The 23659-nt window shown below is 43.9% G+C and overlaps 1 protein-coding gene across 4 annotated transcripts in view; it reads right to left on the bottom strand.

Moving 5' to 3' along the window:
• Window positions 1–10800: 10800 nt before the first annotated feature.
• The window catches only part of spire1a (spire-type actin nucleation factor 1a), a 47745-nt gene continuing 34886 nt past the window's right edge, over window positions 10801–23659 (bottom strand). For 2 of the 4 annotated variants that reach the window (XM_042310486.1, XM_042310488.1), the window contains 8 exons: window positions 22401–22482; window positions 18725–18867; window positions 17122–17157; window positions 16618–16755; window positions 15817–15887; window positions 13715–13742; window positions 13183–13337; window positions 10801–11986 (listed from right to left, as the gene is read on the bottom strand). In XM_042310486.1, coding sequence (XP_042166420.1) covers window positions 11740–11986; window positions 13183–13337; window positions 13715–13742; window positions 15817–15887; window positions 16618–16755; window positions 17122–17157; window positions 18725–18867; window positions 22401–22482 — 900 coding nt within the window. In that variant the 3' untranslated portion in view covers window positions 10801–11739. Of the gene's footprint in view, window positions 11987–13182; window positions 13338–13714; window positions 13743–15816; window positions 15888–15918; window positions 16161–16617; window positions 16756–17121; window positions 17158–18724; window positions 18868–22400; window positions 22483–23659 lie in introns of those variants that run through there. The other 2 variants (XM_042310487.1, XM_042310489.1) reach the window with 2 other exon arrangements.

Consider the following 23659-nt stretch of genomic DNA (forward strand, 5'->3'; position numbering starts at 1 on the left):
AGTTTTAGAAACTTCAGCGTGTTTTCTATCCAATAGTAATAATGCATATAATAATATGCATATATTAGCAACTGGGACTGAGGAGCAGGCCGTTTACTCTGGGCACCTTTCACCCAAGCTACTCAATACTGCCCCTGCAGCCATAAGAAGTTTTAACACGTTACCTTATAAGTTGCATGGACTGTGTGCAATAATAGTGTTTAACATGATTTTTGAATGACTATCTCTGTACCCCACACATACAATTATCTGTAAGGCCCCTCAGTTGAGCAGTGAATTTCATACACAGATTCAACCACAAATACCAGGGAGGTTTTCCTAACCTATTGGTATACGGGTTGAAGAAGAAAAAATAAGACATTGAAAATCCTTTTGAGCCTGGTGAAGTTACTAATTACATTTTGGACGTATCAATACACCCAGTCACTACAAAGATACAGGAGTCCTTCCTAACTGAGTTGCCAGAGAGGAAGGAAACCACTCAAGATTTTCACCATGAGGCCAATGGTTACTTTAAAACAGTTAAAGATTTTAATGGCTGTGACAGGAGAAAACTGAGGATGGATCAACAACATTGTAGTTCCTCCACACAACCAACCAAAATGACAGAGTGAAAATAAGGAAGCCTGTACAAAATTAAAAATATTTAAAAAGATGCATCTTGTTTGCAACAAGGCACTAAAGTAATACTGCAAAAAAATGTGGCAAAGAAAATCCCTTTTTGTCCTGAATACAAAGTGTTATGTTTGGGGCAAATCCAACACATTACTGAGTACCCCTCTCTATTTTCAAGCATGGTGGATCTGCTGCATCATGTTATGGGAAAGGTGAAAGGGGGATATCTAGTCAGTTGTACAACAGAATCAGTTGGGGTCGGTGCCATTTAAGATGTTATTTTATGAACATGGCCTTATTTCTATTACAGCATGTTGGATGACTGACATTCATATTCCATTCACCCAGTTCAATGTAACAGTGACAGGTTTAGGCTACTGTCATTCATATTCCATTCACCCAGTTCAATGTAACAGTTCAATGTAACATCACTGTCATTCATATTCATCAATGTAACAGTTTTTAGGTTACTGTCATTCATATTCACCCAGTTCAATGTAACAGTGATAGGTTTAGGTTACTGTCATTCATATTCACCCAGTTCAATGTAACAGTGATTGGTTTAGGTTACTGTCATTCATATTCCATTCACCCAGTTCAATGTAACAGTGATAGGTTTAGGTTACTCTCATTCATATTCACCCAGCTCAATGTAACAGTGATAGGTTTAGGTAACTGTCATTCAAATTCCATTCACCCAGCTCAATGTAACAGCGATAGGTTTAGGTTACTACATGGTACTGAAATTTTCCCTATACCATCACGAGGTACCTAGACTATGAATGAAAGATTACAACGTAGGTGCACAAAAGGACAAGAGAAAGATTAGAGTAATCAAGGTGACAGACAGTGACACATTCAATACCACCTTGGACACTCTTGAGCTTCTAGCTCAGGGATGGGCAACTGGCTTTTGTAGGCCCGTGGAACAATTTCACCCCCCGAAAAAGAAGTTCCCAAGCCAAACGTTCATACCATAACTGCTAACCGTTACACACAGTCTACATCATTGTCACCATATTAGCTAACATCATGGTCAACATAGCTACTAGAACATGCAGTACGGTGTATGGCAAGCAGTTTAGCAGTTACACCGGTGGGCCTTGGTGGCAATAAATTAATAAAACCAAAAGCTTACCTTGACTGGAGTTCCAGTGTTGGACAGCCCTAGACAGCTAGCTAACATAACATCCCTCTCTGTTGGATAGCCATAGACAGCTAGCTAACATAACATCCCTCTCTGTTGGATAGCCATAGACGGCTAGCTAACATAACATCCCTCTCTGTTGGATAGCCATAGCCATAGCCAGCTAGCTAACATAGCATCCCTCTCTGTTGGATAGCCATAGACAGCTAGCTAACATAGCATCCCTCTCTGTTGGATAGCCATAGCAAGCTAGCTAACATAGCATCCCTCTCTGTTGGATAGCCATAGACAGTTAGCTAACATAGCATCCCTCTCTGTTTGAGCCAGGTGTTTGAGGAGACTAAACTAGCTAGCTGCAAGTGAAAAACAAATACACAATGAAATAGCTAGCCAGTTAGCCAGCTAGCTTTCTCTCACTCTTGCTTCTCCTTCATTTTTGAAGAAATTAATTTGTTAAACTGTTGTCTTTCTCTGAGTCAACTACTCACCACATGTTATGCACTTGCAGTGCTAGCTAGCTGTAACTTACACTTTCAGTACTAGATTCATTCTCTGATCCTTTGATTGGGTCGATAACATGTCAGTTCATACTGCAAGAGCTCTGATAGTTTGGAGGACGTCCTCCGGAAGTTGTCATAATTACTGTGTAAGTCTATGGAAGGGGGTGAGAACCATGAGCCTCCTAGGTTTTGTATTGAAGTCAATGTACACAGATGAGGACAGAAGCTAGCTGTCCTCCAGCTACACCATGATGCTACCCCAGAGAGTGATGTTGAGGCTACTGTAGGCTATCATTGTAAAACAGTTTGTTTTATTCTATTATTTGGTGACGTGAATATATTTAGTATAGTTTTATCTAAACAGGATAACATTTATTGTTTCACTGTTTTTAATTTTTATGAAATTCACTAAGGAGGATGGTCCTCACCTTCCTCATCTGAACTGAATGCATTCAACTTAAATGTGTCTTCCACATTTAACACAACCCATCTGAATCAACTGCCTTAATGTGGCTGGACTCCAGGAAGAGGAATGGGGATCCTTAATAAATACTAATCAGAGTGGTCTTAAATCGACATCGGCACCCAGAAAGCAGTTGTTGTTGGGGGTTAAATGCCTTGCTCAGGGGCAGAAGAACACATTTTTACCTGGTCGGCTGAGGGATTCAATTCAGCAACTTTTTCGGACACTGGCCTAACTCTCCTCCTACCTGCCAGGTTACCTTCCACCCTCTGGGTATTCCCTATGGGTATTCCTGGACTGGGGATTTTTCAGGATAAAAATAAACATAATGGAGAAACATACTAGAATAAACCTGGTTCAGTCTGCTTTCCACCAGACACTGGGAGACATTGACCTTCCAGGAATAAACCTGGTTCAGTCTGCTTTCCACAAGACACTGGGAGACATTGACCTTCCAGCAGGACAATAACCTAAAACACGGCCAAATCTACACAGCAGTTACTTACCAAGAAGACAGTGAATGTTCTTGAGTGGCCGAGTTACAGTTTTGACTTAAATCTACTTGAAAATCTGTGGCAAGACTTGAAAATAGTTAAATGGGGGTTAACAAAGGAACCGTGTCCTTTGTAGTTGTTGTAGGTTGGTCTCGGAGTGTCTGTTAGGTATGACTGGAATAGTCGTTCTGTTCTTTCAAAGTTCCACCCCATGGTTCTCTGTCGAGACCAAAGTACTTAAAAACAGCTGCAGACTGGATGTTCCGGTCTTCTTCGACAGAGAGTTTCAAAGTTGCTAACCATTTCAACGTGCAGCCACGCGTCACATTTTTCTGGTCTCAGAGTCTGGTTCAACACCGTCCACTGGGCTCTTGTAATTTTCTTAACCATTTGTAACGCATTCAGTTGGCGCTGCATATAACTGGTCTCGAGAGAGATAACACATAACTGGTCTCAAGAGAGTTCTTCAGCGGGTCCTTTTAAACACTTGGGGGAAAAAATGGCATTCCATTACGTTTGGCATTGTGTCTGTGCTCATGTGGATGGGGTTACTGACTGGATAAACTTTACATGAAAAAACACTCATTTAGAGAGCCAAGATCACATTTCGTCTTCTCACAAATAGTTTCATATTTAATCCTATAAATTCCACAACACTTGGATGTAAACCTGACAACTGGGAAATATACACATTCAGAGATACAGTTATGTTGTTATAGCATCATTAATGAGATCCCAAAACAACAACTGATCTGACAATTGTTCTTTAAGGACCCACTGACCATTCCAACTGTTTGGATTACATAATTTTGTTTCATTATTCAACCTTTTTAGTTGTAGTTTTGGCGGGAGGAGTAATAGGAGGAGGGGTAGTAGTAGTGGGAGGAGTAGCAGTCAACACATTAGCATAAAGCTGGAAAGGGTAACAAAAGTATCTCTACAAGCCTTGACGTTCATCAGTCCACGGTAAGACAAATTGTCTATAAATGGAGAGTGTCAGCTAAAGACTTACAGAACTCTCGAACATGCTAACATCTCTGTTGACGAGTCTACGATACGTACAAGAATGGTGTTCATGGGAGGACACCATGGACGAAGCCATTGCTGTCCAAAAAAAACAACATTGCTGCACGTCTGAAGTTTGCAAAAAGTGCAGCTGGATGTTCCACAGCACTACTGACAAAATTCTCTGCGGACAGATGAAACTACAGTTGAGTTGTTTGGAAGAAAACACACAACACTATGTGTGGAGAAAAGAAAGCACAGCACACCAACATCAAAACCTCATCCCAACTGTAAAGTATGGTGGAGGGAGCATCATGGTTTGGGGCTGCTTTGCTGCCTCAGGACATGGACAGCTTGCTATCATCTATGGAAAAATGTATTTCCAAATTTATCAAGACATTTTACAGGATAATGTAAGGCTATCTGTCCACCAATTGAAGCTCAACAGAAGTTAGATGATGCAACAGGACAACGACCCAAAACACAGAAGTTTATCAACAACAGAATGGCTTCAACTGAAGAAAATACGCCTTCTGGAGTGGCCCAGTCAGAGTCCTGACCCGATTGAGATGCTGTGGTATGATCTCAAGAGAGCAGTTCACACCAGACATCCCAAAAATATTGCTGAACTGAAACAGTTTTGCAAAGAGAATTGCCAAAATTCCTCCTGACCATTGTGCAGGTCTGATCTGCAACTACAGAAAACATTTGGTTGAGGTTATTGCTCCAAAGGAGGGATAACCTGAATCAGGGTAAACTGGGATATGACCAAAGAGTTAACCAGGGTGATTTTCCACAAATACAGGTATTTTCCTTGCCAAGGTAGCAAGATCTTATCTATTTTAGCACTTTTCTGGGATATATGCTTGTTTCATTGCTTTATCGGGAAGCTTAGCAGAAGTAGACATTCTCATGTTATTTATGTTAGTGCAGAGTGAGCTGCACACAGTGGACTTCCTACTAGGGCACACCGCCTCAGTGCTAACAGTATAAATCTGGTTCATATGCACATGATTACTGAACACAATATCTGTAGGATCAGTAGAGGCATTCAGGGCAGTTAAAAGGGACATAAATGAGGTTACTTACATTTTCTGCCAACGTCCCTGGGATAATGTAAATTTGCTGAAGCATTATGACAACTCAGTGACACAATGGTAGGGATTAAATGAGCTGGGCTTGGGTCATTGACAAGTCATTGTCTCAATGCAGCCTTATTATGCTGTGAAAGGATCCAGGAACCCAAAACGAGCTTTGTTTCCAGACAGTATGAAAATTGTCAATAAATGTTACACCCACAGAACTGCAATAGTCTCGTAGCCAGTTATGGAGGAATAAAAGCCTGCTGAACCGTTCAATGCCACAATGTAGGGAGGGGTACATACAGGGCCAGATAGAAAAGGGTCGTTTGTTGGTGTCAAGCAGAGACCCAATTAGTTCTTTAAAATCCATCTTCAGCTGTTCTGAGCTGCGCTTCATAATCTCATTCTATCCCGCAGACTCAATTTCCTGTTTGGGAGCAGCTTATTGATGTTCTGTACTCGTGCTCCTGGATAGCAAAGTTTTTTGCTCCAGAGGACCAAGACATTTCTCACCATAGCAGGCAGAGCCCCGTCAGATCCAGAGAGGGGGAAAGGAGCCGAACTCGATGACAAAGCCGCTGCAGAGGCCTGTCAGATCCAGAGAGGGGGAAAGGAGCCAAACTCGATGACGAAGCCGCTGCAGAGACCCGTCAGATCCAGAGAGGGGGAAAGGAGCCGAACTCGATGACAAAGCCGCTGCTGGAGTCAGCGTAGTTGGAGTCAGCACAGCCGTCGCAGACACAGGCCGTCCTAGCTATGAAGGCACAAGTAGACCAGGCTCCAGTGCAGCGAAGCTACTCCTCATGTCAATCTGCTGCGGACCTCTCGCAGAAAGTCCAGTCAGCTTATGCCGACCGCCGTTTCCACGACTTGTGACATGGAACCAGCGCTGATTGGAACATTATTCTTGCTGTTCTCCGTCTACTTCGCTACAAGATGGAGGAGGAGAAGCAGATGGAGACAACATCCTTGGCAGGCTAGTTCCAGGTAGCACAGGCCATTCAGATAGGGACAGATGACAAGGCAGGAGGGGGATACATCCATCAGGCCCTAGTGTAGCCCAGCCACAGGAGTTGAGAACAAGAAATTTCCAATTTTTTCCACCATAAATTCAGGTAGAATATAGTCACCTCATTCCTGTATTCCTCCGCAAGCAAACAGTTGCTGCATTGGCCAAAGTATTGGCACTCCGGATTGTCAGTATTATCCCAGACAAGCAGTGGTTTAAAAATCATCTAATTGTCATACTTGAGTAAAAGTAGAGATACCTTAATAGAAAATTACTCCAGTAAAAGTCACCCAGTAAAATCTTTAGTGAAGGTAAAAAAATATTTGGTTTTAAATATACTTAAGTATCAAAAGTAAATGTAATTGCTAAACTACACACACACACACACACACACACACACACACACACGCCTTGGTCTTAGTATTTTGTGTTTTCTTTATTTATTTGGTCAGGCCAGGGTGTGACATGGGTTTATTTTGTGGTGTGTTTTTGTATTGGGGTTTTAGTAGGTATTGGGATTGTGGCTGAGTAGGGTTGTCTAGGAAAGTCTATGGTTGCCTGAGGCGGTTCTCAATCAGAGTCAGGTGATTATCGTTGTCTCTGATTGGGAACCATATTTAGGTAGCCCGGGTTTCACTGTGTTTGTGGGTGATTGTTCCTGTCTCTGTGTTTGTTGTCACAGAATAGGCTGTATAGGTTTTCACGTTCCGTTTGTTTTGTTTTTTTAAATGTATTATTATTATTTTTTTAGATTTAAGTTATTCATGTATCGTTCATTTTTACATTAAAGAACATGAGTAACCACCACGCTGCATTTTGGTCCGACTCTCTTTCGACGGAAGAAAACCGTAATATATATATATATATATATATATATGCATATATCTTTGTTTAATCCATATGTTAAGTTCTCTTGATAATTGGGTGAATTAGACCATTTTCCTGTCCTGAAAAGCATTCAACATGTAATGAGTACTTTTGTGTGTCGGGAAATGTACAGATGAAAAAGTACAGAATTTTCATTAGGACGGTAGTGAAGTAAAAGTATAAAGTTGTCAATAATATACATAGTAAAGTACAGATATCCCCCAAAACTACTTAAGTAAAAATACTTAAAAGTACTACTTATTAAATCATTGTTAGAACAATCTTAGGATGCATCTTTCATAGCCAAGGTGTTTTCCAGAGCCTGCTAGATAGGCTTATTTTCTGCCTTACCTCACAAGATATCATTCTAAAACAATGTATCAGCGTTTTGTGGAAATGGACATGACCATAAGATGGTAAGTGTTTAATTTGAGTCAGGTATAGGATCTAATGTAATACAGTATCTAAAATATTTGTAACATTTTGTCAAGATTCATTTTATCCGGTGGAAAATGGAAACACATGAAACACTATAAGTCATTAAATTGTCAGACGTCAGTTCAACAACAGTCAATAATACAGCATTTGTCTGCTATTCAGCAGATTGTGGCGCTCCAATTTAACCGGCAGCGCTGAACGCGTAGTCGGTTTGGTGGATATAAACGCGCATATTCTCAACAACCCCGAAAGCTGGACCTCGTCTCCTTCAGTCAGCGGAGCAGCCCGCTACAACTTTGCGCTGAGGTGCAGCTTGTAACAACCGTCTGCTTTTCCACAGTGGGGAGTCTCGGTCCTTGAGGATGGACAGGTCCTCTTTGTTTTAATGGAAATATGTTCAGCTCATTCGTAAATTACTCAGGCCCCTTCACTTTTCCACATTTTTTTACATTACAGCCTTATTCCAAAATGTGATTTAATTGTTTATTCTCTTCAACCTACACACAATAGCCCATAATTACAACGCAAAAACAGGTTTTTAGAGATTTTTGCAAATGTAAAGAAACCCCCCAGAATTATCAGATTTACATACTTCAACAAAGTATCTTTGGCAGCGATTACAGCCCCGAGTCTTCCTGGGTATGACGCTATAAGCTTGGCACACCTGTATTTGGGGAGTTTCTCCCGATCTTCTCAGCAGATCCTCTCAGTCTGTCAGGTTGGATAGGGAGCGTCGCTGCACAGCTATTTTCAGGTCTCTTCAGAGATGTTCGATCCGGTTCTCTGAATGTCTGAGTGGCCCAGTTTTACCATTGGAATGCGATACAAAACGGTGCAACGGTGTGCTTTAGGACCACGCGGACGCCTCCGAGCGGTCTGGTGGGCTGTTTGGAGTGTTGATCCGACTGGTGATATCCATGGCTGATAGAAACTACTTTAATCATGCAGTGATATCCATGGCTGATAGAAACTACCTATCAGTTGTGTACATCTCAAGTTAGGACATATTGTTGTTTTTTTACTGTTGAGCTGACACCTGTCATACACAATACTGTAATCTATTAAAGGAATACTTCATTTCAACCCTGTTGTGTGCAGAGCAGAAATACTACAACACAGAATTCAAAAGAGATAATTTTATTGTCATTAAAAAATAAACAAAAATTATAGCATACACACCATTCCTTCCTCACGGTATCCGTATGGTCCAAATGAACACTTAATGAGAGGTTGATATTGACATTAGTCATGTCAAACTTGTTATAATTCTGATCTTTCTACCACAGTTGGTACAAGGGGTCAGAAAATAAATCAATTAGAAAATTGCAGATTGGGTGTGTGTCTGTAGGATTTGTGTGTATGAATGATAATGCATCCATGTGTTGTCTCTAGGCAGACCGTGTATGGATATTGTGCGTGAATAAATAATTATTTTAAAGGGGCATTAAAATTCTTTGTATATAGATTTAGATTGCACTTGAAATAAGATATTTTAAAACCATTATACCCTGTACATTCAGAAAGATGTGCTTTGCTGACACCTGCTTCCAAACCCCAAGCTCTAACACACACGATTAACTCTAGGATACCATTACACCACATTAACTTCACGACGTGGAACAAAAGATTTAAGAATTTAAATTAAATGAGTAAAGAAGGAACTTCAAAACAACAATACATTGGTACAGTAAAAGTGCTATTCTGGTCGAGAAGGATAATCTGGTCTGATCCAGACCTAACTGGTCTAGGAGGTCCATCTATCTGGTCTGATCCAGACCTAACTGGTCTAGGAGGTCCATCTATCTGGTCTGATCCAGACCTAACTGGTCTAGGAGGTCCATCTATCTGGTCTGATCCAGACCTAACTGGTCTAGGAGGTCCATCTATCTGGTCTGATCCAGACCTAACTGGTCTAGGAGATCCATCCATGTGATCTATTCTGATCTGGACAGGAGATAGTCAATATTACATACAAAAGAAATAAAAATCTTTAAGATAATATTCCTGGAAAAACATTGTTATATATACTAGAATATAATGGATGGTGTTAGATACAGCATGTACACAATCACATCCCACCATTCTGAGATCCTATTGGTCAGCTAGGAACCAAGAAAGAAAAGAAAACTGCTTCTAGAATCCCCATATCAATTCCTCATCAAGTTCTTGCCAATTTGCTACAGGTCCATAGAATGACATGGCACCAGGCACAGAAATGTTCCAAATACATCATAGTAAACAAGTGTAAAACACACCAAATCATTTGACCTCTGACCGTACCGTTTTCCAGCCAATCCAATTTTAGAAGACAAAAAAACCTGGCAAAAAATTTGGAGTAGCATAACATTTGGTTTGATTTTATTGGCTGGGGAGGGGCAGAGACTACCATAGGCATGTCATGTGGTTTGATTTTATTGGCTGGGGAGGGGCAGAGACTACCATAGGCATAACATTTGGTTTGATTTTATTGGCTGGGGCTGGGGAGAGACCACCATAGGCATGTCATTTGGTTTGATTTTATTGGCTGGGAAGAGACTCCCTTAGAAATAAAATGCCTAGAGTGGTTATGCCTATGGAAACTCACCGACCGACCACACAGCTGTTAAATATATATATTATCTCTGGACGGGGACTAGAGGTCTCACCGACCGACCACACTACTGTTAAATATATATATTATCTCTGGACGGGGACGAGAGGTCTCACCGACCGACCACCTCCGTGATCTCAGCAGCCATTTGAATGGTCCCCCGAATTCACTTAACCAAAATATAAAATGCAACATGTAAAGTGTTGGTCACATGTTTCATGAGCTGAAATAAAAGATCCCAGAAATGTTCCATGTGCACAAATTCGTTTACATCCCTGTTAGTGAGCATTTCTCCTTTGCCAAGATAATCCATCCACCTGACAGGTTTGGCATATCAAAAAGATAAACAAACATGATCATTACACAGGTGCACCTTGTGCTGGGGATAATAAAATGCCACTTAAAATGTGCAGTTTTGTCACAACACAAAGCCACAGATGTCTTGTGTTTTGAGGGAGCGTGCAATTGGCATGCTGACTGTAGGAATGTTCAGCAGAGCTGTTGCCAGATAATTGAATGTTTATTTCTCTACCATAAACCGCCTCCAACGTCGCTTTAGACAATTTGGGCAGTACATCCAACCGGCCTCACAACCGCAGACCACAAGTAACCACGCCAACCCAGGACCTCAACATCCAGCTTCTTCATCTGCTGGATCATCTGGGGGGTGCTGAGGAGTATTTCTGTCTTTTGTGAGTATATACACTCATTCTGATCGGCTGCGCCTGGCTCCCCAGCGGGTGGGTCTGGCTGCCAAGTGGGTGGGACTATGCCCTCCAAGGCCCACCCATGGCTGCAACCTGCCCAGTCATGTAAAATCCATCGATGAGGGCCTAATGAATTTATTTCAATTGACTGATTTCCTGAACTGTAACTCAGTAAACTCTTTGAGAGTGTTGCATGTTGCGTTTGTTCAGTATATTAGGGTTAATCACAGAACGTGAGAAAATAGTAAATGGTTAAATATTCTAATAGCGCATCTATACTGTGGTAGACACTTTATTCATGGACTACTATACTGTGACTTGGTTTGTGTCAACGGCTAGCTAGTCGTCCGCCCACAGCTGTACACTAACCCAATCGTTCCTGACACTAGCGGTTAGGGGAAGAGAACCCATGCTGTCTATTCAACAAATGTCTAGAATCTTCCATCCAGGTAGGTAGTATATACTAACACACTGAACATCTTCTACAACAGTCACCTATATCATTATAACACAGTGATGAGCAGCAAAGAGCTGAGAGAGTATGACTGTCTCAAAAGGGTACCTACCCTATTCAGTGCACTACTTTAGACCAGAGTCCATAGAGTGTCAGCCAGGGTGAGCAGAGTCATGATAAATACATCACACAGCTAGATGGCCAACAAACAGCCTGGTCCCTTTGAGCTCTGGTCAAAGTGCTGCCCTATATGGAGAAGTTTTTCATGAAATAGAAGCATTTCACTGCTGTTTTAGAAGCACGTGACAAATACAATTTGGATTTGAGACGCCCCCAAGGAGTGGACAGAGAGAGGTCTGACCCTAAAGTTAAACCTCTTTGACGTTCCTCACAGAGGGTCTGCAGTAGTCTGTTTTAGCTGAGGATATGTAGAAGGACTGGGTTTTCCTCTTCAGATGGGCTTGCTTGGTGGCCAGAGAGCGCTTGCTGCTGGAGATGATCTCAGAGATGAACATCTTACAGTCGATGCAGACCTCCATGGTACACCAATCCTCTGTCAGCTCCTTGGGAAGATGCAGCTCGTCACTAGGCCGTTCAATTTTGCGTTTGGATAACCTGGGAGAGGAGAATCTTTATTTTTAACCAGGTGGGTCCAGTTGAGAACTAATTCACAATGACAACCTGACAGACTTCAAGAGGGTCCTTTTTACTACTTCCTTTATTTAGGAAGACCAGGTACCTCGCCAACCACCTAACCCTGTAGCCTTCTGAGTAACAAGACCAGGTACCTCACCCTGTAGCCTTCTGAGTAACAAGACCAGGTACCTCACCCTGTAGCCTTCTGAGTAACAAGACCAGGTACCTAGCCCTGTAGCCTTCTGAGTAACAAGACCAGGTACCTAGCCCTGTAGCCTTCTGAGTAACAAGACCAGGTACCTAGCCCTGTAACCTTCTGAATAACAAGACCAGGTACCTAGCCCTGTAACCTTCTGAGTAACAAGACCAGGTACCTAGCCCTGTAGCCTTCTGAGTAACAAGACCAGGTACCTAGCCCTGTAACCTTCTGAGTAACAAGACCAGGTACCTAGCCCTGTAACCTTCTGAGTAACAAGACCAGGTACCTCGCCCTGTAACCTTCTGAGTAACAAGACCAGGTACCTAGCCCTGTAACCTTCTGAATAACAAGACCAGGTACCTAGCCCTGTAACCTTCTGAGTAACAAGACCAGGTACCTCGCCAACCACCTAGCCCTGTAGCCTTCTGACCAACAAGGTTTTAACTGAAATCAGTCAATTCAACCGTCCATTTGGATGCCATGTTCTCTCAGGGACAACATTGGAGTCAATCAACCCCCAGTCTGTCACTGGAATGATGTAATGTAACTAGGGGGGGTAGAATAGGTCTGCTTCAACACCCATATGGCATATCTAGAACCAGACTACTAGATACCATGTTGAAGAACTGACAGCCCTGGTGGACAAATTGTACAATGATTGCTCTGCAAACAACAAACAAGGAGAACATTGATGAGAAGTGGGACATGAAGTCCCATGTACTGACCACTGAGAACATGGAGAGGGGGACACAGCAGAGAACCAGCATTAATACCAACGTTGCTGAGTGGGTGGGGCACTGCTCTGTCTGGAAGGTAGTCAGGACTGAGGTAGATTGAAGAGTACTGCCCCCTAGTGGTCATGCTCAGGACCATTCTGAATTGTGATTCTTTTTAAATAATAACTTAAATAAAAGGAAGAGCCGTTTAAAATGTTATTCGTCACATCCCTAAGCCCAATAATGATGTTACTGTGTACCTGGAGACAGTCCGGCGCAGGCGCTGGCTGGACGAGGGCTTCTCTGGGGTGTCCAAGGCTGATGTCCCTCCAGCCTCCTCCCTGGGTAGGATGGTGGTAGTAGATCCCAGAGAGGAGATGGACAGGTTGGCATACGGCTTAGATGGAAGTCTCCCCTGGAAACAACGGGACAGAGTCAGAGGGAAGTCTCCCCTGGAAACAACGGGACAGAGTCAGAGGGAAGTCTCCCCTGGAAACAACGGGACAGAGTCAGAGGGAAGTCTCCCCTGGAAACAACGGGACAGAGTCAGAGGGAAGTCTCCCCTGGAAACAACGGGACAGAGTCAGAGGGAAGTCTCCCCTGGAAACAACGGGACAGAGTCAGAGGGAAGTCTCCCCTGGAAACAATGGGACAGAGTCAGAGGGAAGTCTCCCCTGGAAACAACGGGACAGAGTTAGGAGGGTCAGATATATAGAGGATCTGAACATCTAATCTGTCAACAATTAAAGGGCAAGTGTGGTCAATGGGTGGACGAGGAGGACTTTGGCTCACCTTTTTACAGCACTGAGAGCACACAGGCCTGGAGAGAGAGAGAAATATTCAGTCACACAACAAGTCTCATTCATTCTGATTAATGTTAAGAGATTCTTCAGTACTTTTGTATACTCTTTAGCCAGTTGTCCTGAAGTGTTTAAGTGCCAAAAGTGGTCAACAAAAATTGAGTAGTACGTCACACACACACACACACACACGTACAGATACGTCATTGTTCTCCCCCTCTCTCTCTCTGCTGTGTGTGCGTGGGCATCTTGCTAGCTGTCACTCAAAATGGTGAAGGGCTGAAGCTCATTGGCTAGAATTCGAATTCCTAAGAGGGCTGGCCTATGTGGGGGAAAATGTAGGAAATATGGTGCAGCACAGCTCCCAGAAAAACAGTCACTTCAAACTAGAGATTTCGTGAGGTTAGACAGTAATTCTGCATGAACTATACGTTGATACATCCAGCCCAAAGCGGGAGGTTTGAAAAATACTTCGTAGTCACCAAAATTCTGGAGCATGTCTTTGAACAAAAATTCCACACAAACTCTACTTTTGATATTTGTATCTTTAGTCCATTGTTGATATAGTACCAAACTGTTTGTCATGTCAGCAATCAAGTTAAGATGTATAACTTTAAAAATACAGAAATACTGCCACTATGATAAGATTGTTTTTGGGTGAAATTTACTTTAGTAAAATATAACACACATCAGGGATTGGAACCGGTTCGGGGAACAGAACCAAAAATGTTGTTCTTTTACAGTTTTGAGGAACAGAAAGAGAACCAGGAACGAAAGTGATCTGTACTGCTCCGGAACAGAACAGTTGTTTTAAAAGCACGGGAACCAGTTAACGTTAATTTACCTTCAGGACATTTTTCCCCCCCTGGCATCCCACAAAAAACACAAGGTGCCTAAGTAAAGCCCTTACTCTGTCACTTAGAAATTTATTCCAGTGTCTGCCTGTCAGCTGAACATTTTTGCCAGTGTGTGAAGGCAACCTGATCCTCCGTAGCATAGGCTACTGCACTGACGTTACAATTGTGATTCAGAAATTAGGGAGAGATTTTTAATTAGAGAAAAATGCATTAACGTTTCAATGCTAGTATGCGGATACTATAGTTACCACGTTTCACATTGGATTCATTAACTACAAAAAGGTAAGACGTGTTTAAAATTCTGGTGCCGCTCTGCATCCACAAGCTTGTTAACTTGCTCTGGTCTAACTTTAAGCCAACTCTCTGAAGTTCAGCCATTCAAAAGGTTCTCCATAGAGGAACTTTAACTCTGTCGCACTGCTTTGCTTTATCTTGGCCAGTTCACAGTTGTAAATGAGAACTTGCTCTCAACTGGCCGACTGGTTAAATAAAAGGTGAAATAATTAAAAATAGAAGCCGCTCCTCCGTAGGTTTAATTCTGTGGGCATAATTCAGATAATGCATGTCATAACAACAAGATTCCCAGCATTTCAAGTCAAGCCGCCTCCTCCCTCTTTCGCTCTCTCACACCAACAAAATGTCAGTTGCATCTCACGCCCTACACTTGACTTCCATTGCACATGTAAACAACTATAGCCTACTAACTAACCTAACTATAGAGTATCCATGCACTATCAGCTGCAAAATCAAATCAAATGTTATTGGTTACATACACATGGTTAGCAGATGTTAATGCGAGTGTAGCGAAATGCATGTGCTTCTAGTTCCGACAATGTAGTAATAACCAACAAGTAATCTAACAATTTCACAACAACTACCTTATACACACACACACACACACACACACACACACACACACAAGTGTAAAGGAATGAATAAGAATATGTACATATAAATATGCATAGGCCAAAACAACTATAGCTTGCCCAATGTCCATAGCAAGCTGCTCTATCTGCACTGATTTAATTTAATGTCAAGCTAATGAATAAAAAAAATTATGATTTCAGAGGCTTAAAACAGAAGAGACAGTAACAACAAATTGGTTCAGAACTTTATTTTGCAGGTCGGAACCAAAAACAATTACATTCTGTTCAGAATGGAACGATTGGAAAATGATTTGGGTTCCAACCCGACTGCAAAATAACTATAAATGTCTACAACTGTACTATAAATGTACCTTTTGCAGAATTGGCAGGTGTAGGACCGGTTGAAGAAGGAGAACCTTTTAGTCCGACAGGAGAAACACAACTACAGGAGAGGAGGAGGAGGAGGAGAACGGTTTAGTCTGACAGGAGAAACACAAACCACAGGAGAGGAGGAGGAGAACGGTTTAGTCTGACAGGAGAAACACAACCACAGGAGAGGAGGAGGAGGAGGAGGAGAACGGTTTAGTCTGACAGGAGAAACACAACTACAGGAGAGGAGGAGGAGGAGGAGAACGGTTTAGTCTGACAGGAGAAACACAACCACAGGAGAGGAGGAGGAGGAGGAGAACGGTTTAGTCTGACAGGAGAAACACAACTACAGGAGAGGAGGAGGAGGAGGAGGAGAACGGTTTAGTCTGACAGGAGAAACAACTACAGGAGAGGAGGAGGAGGAGGAGGAGAACGGTTTAGTCTGACAGGAGAAACACAGCTACAGGAGAGGAGGAGGAGGAGGAGAACGGTTATTTGAGAGATCAAGTCAATATCAAGTCAAAGACATTAAGCGCTACAGGGTCGGCACAAGGGAATCCAGTCAGAGTACGTTAGCATTACATCAGTGGTAAAAATACCTGCAGGCCCAGGAGAACACAATGCATGTCAGTTCTACAAAACCTTTCTGTCGAATAAGGAATCACATCAGCCCATTCTATAGGCAGGCCCAGGAGGACACAATGATGTTCAGATTGGCATGTCAGTTCTTCAAAATCTGCTAGTAGAGTATCTAGACAGACCCAGCCCTGCTAGTACAGTATCTAGACAGACCCAGCTCTCACCTTTCCTTTCCTCAGTTCGTTGTAGACGTCTTTGTACTGTTGGAACTTCTCCAGCTCAGCTTTGACCAGAACCTGTCTGATGTGCATGACCTCTTCTACTGTTAGAGCCAGACACTCTACAGGGTAGCAGAAGTCCTCCTGAAATAACACACACACCCCCCACGTTGTGTTATTAAACCCCCACCAGGATATTACTCCCAGGGAGCACACAGAGCATGCCCAGACAGAATTGAACAACACAGCAGTTCTGAGGACATCTTAACACCCAGTGAGTCATGTAGTCAGTTGGTGTACAAAGTCTAAAATGTGTTCCCAAACAGTGTTAGTTTTAAGACCAAAAGTTGTATTAGGTGATCATTGATGATGTAATTGGGTGCGTTCCAGGTCGTCATTTTTGCAGTCTGGGGTCCAATAATCTCTGAATATTGTTATATTATACATCAATGTGGTGATGACCTGGAAAGCATCCCATAGTTAGAGTGGAATAACACATCCATGACATACCACCTTAGCACCACTGCTGGGGGCGGGGTTTTCCACCTGGCAGGAAATAGAACAGCCCAGTATTACCGACAGGACCACTACCGACTCCTCCTCCTCCTCCGTATTGCCGCCGACTCCTCCTCCTCCGTATTGCCGCCGACTCCTCCTCCTCCGTATTGCCGCCGACTCCTCCTCCTCCGTATTGCCGCCGACTCCTCCTCCTCCGTATTGCCGCCGACTCCTCCTCCTCCGTATTGCCGCCGACTCCTCCTCCGTATTGCCGCCGACTCCTCCTCCGTATTGCCGCCGACTCCTCCTCCGTATTGCCGCCGACTCCTCCTCCGTATTGCCGCCGACTCCTCCTCCGTATTGCCGCCGACTCCTCCTCCGTATTGCCGCCGACTCCTCCTCCGTATTGCCGCCGACTCCTCCTCCGTATTGCCGCCGACTCCTCCTCCGTATTGCCGCCGACTCCTCCTCAGTATTGCCGCCGACTCCTCCTCAGTATTGCCGCCGACTCCTCCTCAGTATTACCGCCGACTCCTCCTCAGTATTACCGCCGACTCCTCCTCAGTATTACCGCCGACTCCTCCTCAGTATTACCGCCGACTCCTCCTCAGTATTACCGCCGACTCCTCCTCAGTATTACCGCCGACTCCTCCTCAGTATTACCGCCGACTCCTCCTCAGTATTACCGCCGACTCCTCCTCAGTATTACCGCCGACTCCTCCTCAGTATTACCGCCGACTCCTCCTCAGTATTACCGCCGACTCCTCCTCAGTATTACCGCCGACTCCTCCTCAGTATTACCGCCGACTCCTCCTCAGTATTACCGCCGACTCCTCCTCAGTATTACCGCCGACTCCTCCTCAGTATTACCGCCGACTCCTCCTCAGTATTACCGCCGACTCCTCCTCAGTATTACCGCCGACTCCTCCTCAGTATTACCGCCGACTCCTCCTCAGTATTACCGCCGACTCCTCCTCAGTATTACCGCCGACTCCTCCTCAGTATTACCGCCGACTCCTCCTCAGTATTACCGCCGACTCCTCCTCAGTATTACCGCCGACTCCTCCTCAGTATTACCGCCGACTCCTCCTCAGTATTACCACCGACTCCTCCTCAGTATTACCACCGACTCCTCCTCAGTATTACTGACAGGACCACTACTGACTCCTCCTCCAGAATACCATTCTATCATTACATCTGCCTCTGAAGATGAAAGTACTCAACTGGCAGCTTCATTAAATAGTACCCGCAAAACACCAGTCTCAGCATTAACAGTAAAGAGGTGACTCCAGGATGCTGGTCTTCTAGGCAGAGTTCCTCTGTCCAGTCTCAGCGTTAACAGTAAAGAGGTGACTCCAGGATGCTGGTGATCTAGGCAGAGTTCCTCTGTCCAGTGTCTGTGTTCTTTTGCCCATCTTAATATTTTATTTTAATTGGCCAGTCTGAGATATGTTTTTTTCTTTGCAGCATCCAGGAGTCACCTCTTCACAGTAATGAAGTAGTGTACACTATAATACCATGCAGCACACAGTAGTGTCCACTATAATACCATGCAGCACACAGTAGTGAAGTAGTGTACACTATAATACCATGCAGCACACAGTAGTGTACATACCAGAGACTTGGAGCTCTGTCTGGTGGGGGCTGTGAAGGGTCGTATGCTGGTGGGGGGCTCCTTCTCAATGGAGTGTCTCCTCTGAAGGGAGGGGCGACTGTCAGGCTGGGGAGTCATGATGATGGGCAGGAACCTAGAGGGTGCTGGAGGGGAGAGAGCGAGAGTTGAGACAGGCGGTTTGATAGTGTAGTGCCCTACATTTGCCCAGGGCCCATATAGGACTAAAGTAGTGCCCTACATTTGACCAGAGCCCATATAGGACTAAAGTAGTGCCCTACATTTGACCAGGGCCCATATAGGACTAAAGTAGTGCCCTACATTTGACCAGGGCCAAAAGGACTAAAGTAGTGCCCTACATTTGACCAGGGCCAAAAGGACTAAAGTAGTGCCCTACATTTGACCAGGGCCAAAAGGACTAAAGTAGTGCCCTACATTTGACCAGGGCCAAGAGGACTAAAGCAGTGCAGCATCACTCCTGCTACTTCATTGCACATGTTTTGCACATGCCCCAAACTCTTGGATTTGGTACAAGAACCCTTCTGCACGTGGAGATGGTACATTTTGCAGTTGACAACAGCTACTATGTAATTTCTCCCCTCCTGGGTTTTCTATTGCCTCATGTTAACTCCACCTTCATCATGTCGGCTAGTAGGGAATTTACCAGCCACGAAGTGTAGCATCATCCACTTCCTTGTATTAATAAATCACACAGCTTCAACACAGCATAAATCGCACAGCTTCAAGACGACAACACACAGTAGCACACCCCAGAGGACAACACACCATAAGCACACAGCCAGCTTCAAGACGACAACACACAGTAGCACACCCCAGAGGACAACACACCATAAGCACACAGCCAGCTTCAAGACGACAACACACAGTAGCACACCCCAGAGGACAACACAGCATAATCACACCACTTCAAGATGACAACACACAGTAGCACACACCAGAGGACAACACACCATAATCACACCGCTTCAAGATGACAACACACAGTAGTAGCACACCCCAGAGGACAACACACCATAATCACACCGCTTCAAGATGACAACACATAGTAGTAGCACACCCCAGAGGACAACACACCATAATCACACCACTTCAAGATGACAACACACAGTAGCACACCCCAGAGGACAACACACCATAATCACACCACTTCAAGATGACAACACACAGTAGCACACCCTTCAAGGACAACACACCATAATCACACCACTTCAAGATGACAACACACAGTAGCACACCCTTCAGAGGACAACACACCATAATCACACCACTTCAAGACGACAACACACCATAATCACACCACTTCAAGATGACAACACACAGTAGCACACCCCTTCAGAGGACAACACACAGTAGCACACCCCAGAGGACAACACACAGTAGCACACCCCAGAGGACAACACACAGTAGCACACCCCAGAGGACAACACACAGTAGCACACCCCAGAGGACAACACACAGTAGCACACCCCAGAGGACAACACACAGTAGCACACCCCAGAGGACAACACACAGTAGCACACCCCAGAGGACAACACACAGTAGCACACCCCAGAGGACAACACATCCATTCTCATCAGAACTGCTTGTATGTCTGAAGAAGCTGCAACGGCTTTGAAAACAACGTGTTTAAAAGGATACTTCAGGATTCTGGCAATGAAGCCTTTTATCTACTTTCCTTAGACTCCGATGGACACCATTTTAAATGTCTCTGCATGCAGTTTAAAGGAAGATGCTAACTAGCGTTAGCACAATGACAAAGTCTATGGTATCAGCTAGCATGCCCCCAGTCATGACTCTAACGCAAGTTAGCATTGGCTCACAAAACTATTTTCCTTCATACTGGAAGCAGAGACAAGATGAATAGAATCTTCATTGCTTTTTTCAGAGTTGCACCAATGGTGGAAATAACAAGACTGTGTTATAATGCTGTTATAGCATCAAATGGTTGTTAAATGCAACAGAATAAGGGGTTGTTAGAACGCTCATCTGTGTGTGTTCTACTGAGGATGGGCCTCTGGGAGATTTATGATGTCTTTTGGGTGATAAAACCTAAAGAGACCGCATTCCAGAGCATAAGTTAATTTTTCTGTTCCATAAGGTACCAGGGAGAAACAACCCCAGTGCCAGACCCTGGTCTCTACACAAAGAGTACAGTTTTTACAGCAGATACTGTGTCTGTGGTAAAGTAGAAGTATCTTCCATACAAATATTAACCTTGTGACCCATTCATCGGTTGTTCCTCAAGTAGACTGGAGGGGGTGTATCTTGGCTATAAAAGTACTTTGGTCTCAACGAATCATCGGAGCGTGATTCGTTGACCAGCCATCGTTATCGTAGAGCACTCAATCGATACACACACATGTACGTGTGTTGTATTAACCTGCTCCCTTATTAATAAGTGAATAAAGATATTGTTTAAGTATAACTCTGACTTGTGTGATAAGTTTGTCTCTCCTCATTTGATAGTAAAGAAATTAACCACCACAGAATGCTGGTTTCTGTATAGCACTTTGACGTCAAGTGATGTAAAAAGGGCTTCATCAATACATTTGATTGCTTGCTTGATTGATTGATTAATGTTGCAAAGCAATAACTAACCTGATATTCAGTGGAGTGGGTGGTGTGGTCCAAGTCTGGGTTTAAGGGTCTATTTTCCAATCTTAAAAGGATAAACACTCAACATCATAGGCTAGAAAAGGTAGAATACATTGGCCATGCTGTCAATATTGAAGCAACATCTCAAGACATCAGTCAGGAAGTTAAAGCTTGGTCGCAAATGGGTCTTCCAAATGGACAATGACCCCAAGCACACTTCCAAAGTTGTGGCTAAAGGGCTTAAGGACAACGAAGTCAAGGTATTGGAGTGGCCATCACAAAGCCCTGACCTCAATCCCATAGAAAATTTGTGGGCAGAACTGAAAAAAGCGTGTGCGATCAAGGAGGCCTACAAACCTGACTCAGTTACACCAGCTCTGTCAGGAGGAATGGGCCAAAATTCACCCAACTTATTGTGGGAAGCTTGTGGAAGGCTACCAGAAACATTTGACCCAAGTTAAACAATTTAAAGGCAATGCTACCAACTACTAATTGAGTGTATGTAAACTTCTGACCCACTGGGAATGTGATGAAAGAAATAACATCTAAAATAAATCACTCTACTATTATTCTGACATTTCACATTCTTAAAATAAAGTGGTGATCCTAACTGACCTTAGACAGGGAATTTTTACCAGGATTAAATATCAGGAATTGTGAAAAACTGAGTTTAAATGTATTTGGCTAAGGTTGTTCCGACTTCAACTGTATATCTATATAATGTTTAATTAAAGTCTGGTATTTGGGTCGAACTCTGTTGGCGCATGAGGGGTGTTTGTGTGTTGTCTGTATAATCTTTCAAATAAAAATAGCTTGATAAAAACAGTAGTGCACCATCTAGTGAATAGGGTGCCATTTGGGATGCACAGGTAGTGTTCTATACCTCAGGAGCCTTCAAAGCGTGGACGGATCTAGTGTACTAGCTAGTATACATGGTGTTATGTACTTTACCATTCAATAATGTGCATGTTTTCGTGGAATATGGAACAGTTCATAAAATGTTCACTATGAATTCATAACTACAAAGAGATATATAAAAATAAAAAGAGTGAAAGTATCTTACCGTTCTTCCCCAGGACAGATTCAGGAGACGAGGCGTCCAACACGGATGCTGACCAACTGGAGGAGCTGTGACTGGGCTCATCCTGTTAATGAGGAGATACACATTACTGATGGAGACAGACTACCATTACACAAGAGACTAACCTGCTCCTCAGCAAACATGATAATTTCTGCCTCTGGACGACACCAACTGGACGACACCAACTAGACACTCTGGACGACACCAACTAGACACTCTGGACGACACCAACTAGACACTCTGGACGACACCAACTAGACACTCTGGACGACACCAACTAGACACTCTGGACGACACCAACTAGACACTCTGGACGACACCAACTCTGGACGACACCAACTAGACACTCTGGACGACACCAACTAGACACTCTGGACGACACCAACTAGACACTCTGGACGACACCAACTAGACACTCTGGACGACACCAACTAGACACTCTGGACGACACCAACTAGACACTCTGGACGACACCAACTAGACACTCTGGACGACACCAACTAGACACTCTGGACGACACCAACTAGACACTCTGGACGACACCAACTAGACACTCTGGACGACACCAACTAGACACTCTGGACGACACCAACTAGACACTCTGGACGACACCAACTAGACACTCTGGACGACACCAACTAGACACTCTGGACGACACCAACTAGACACTCTGGACGACACCAACTAGACACTCTGGACTACCAACTAGACACTCTGGACGACACCAACTAGACACTCTGGACGACACCAACTAGACACTCTGGACGACACCAACTAGACACTCTGGACGACACCAACTAGACACTCTGGACGACACCAACTAGACACTCTGGACGACACCAACTAGACACTCTGGACGACACCAACTAGACACTCTGGACGACACCAACTAGACACTCTGGACGACACCAACTAGACACTCTGGACGACACCAACTAGACACTCTGGACGACACCAACTAGACACTCTGGACGACACCAACTAGACACTCTGGACGACACCAACTAGACACTCTGGAACTCTGGACGACACCAACTAGACACTCTGGACGACACCAACTAGACACTCTGGACGACACCAACTAGACACTCTGGACGACACCAACTAGACACTCTGGACGACACCAACTAGACACTCTGGACGACACCAACTAGACACTCTGGACGACACCAACTAGACACTCTGGACGACACCAACTAGACACTCTGGACGACACCAACTAGACACTCTGGACGACACCA

The sequence above is a fragment of the Oncorhynchus tshawytscha genome, linkage group LG31, assembly GCF_018296145.1.
Source record: "Oncorhynchus tshawytscha isolate Ot180627B linkage group LG31, Otsh_v2.0, whole genome shotgun sequence".
In the NCBI taxonomy this organism is placed as follows: Eukaryota; Metazoa; Chordata; class Actinopteri; order Salmoniformes; family Salmonidae; genus Oncorhynchus; species Oncorhynchus tshawytscha.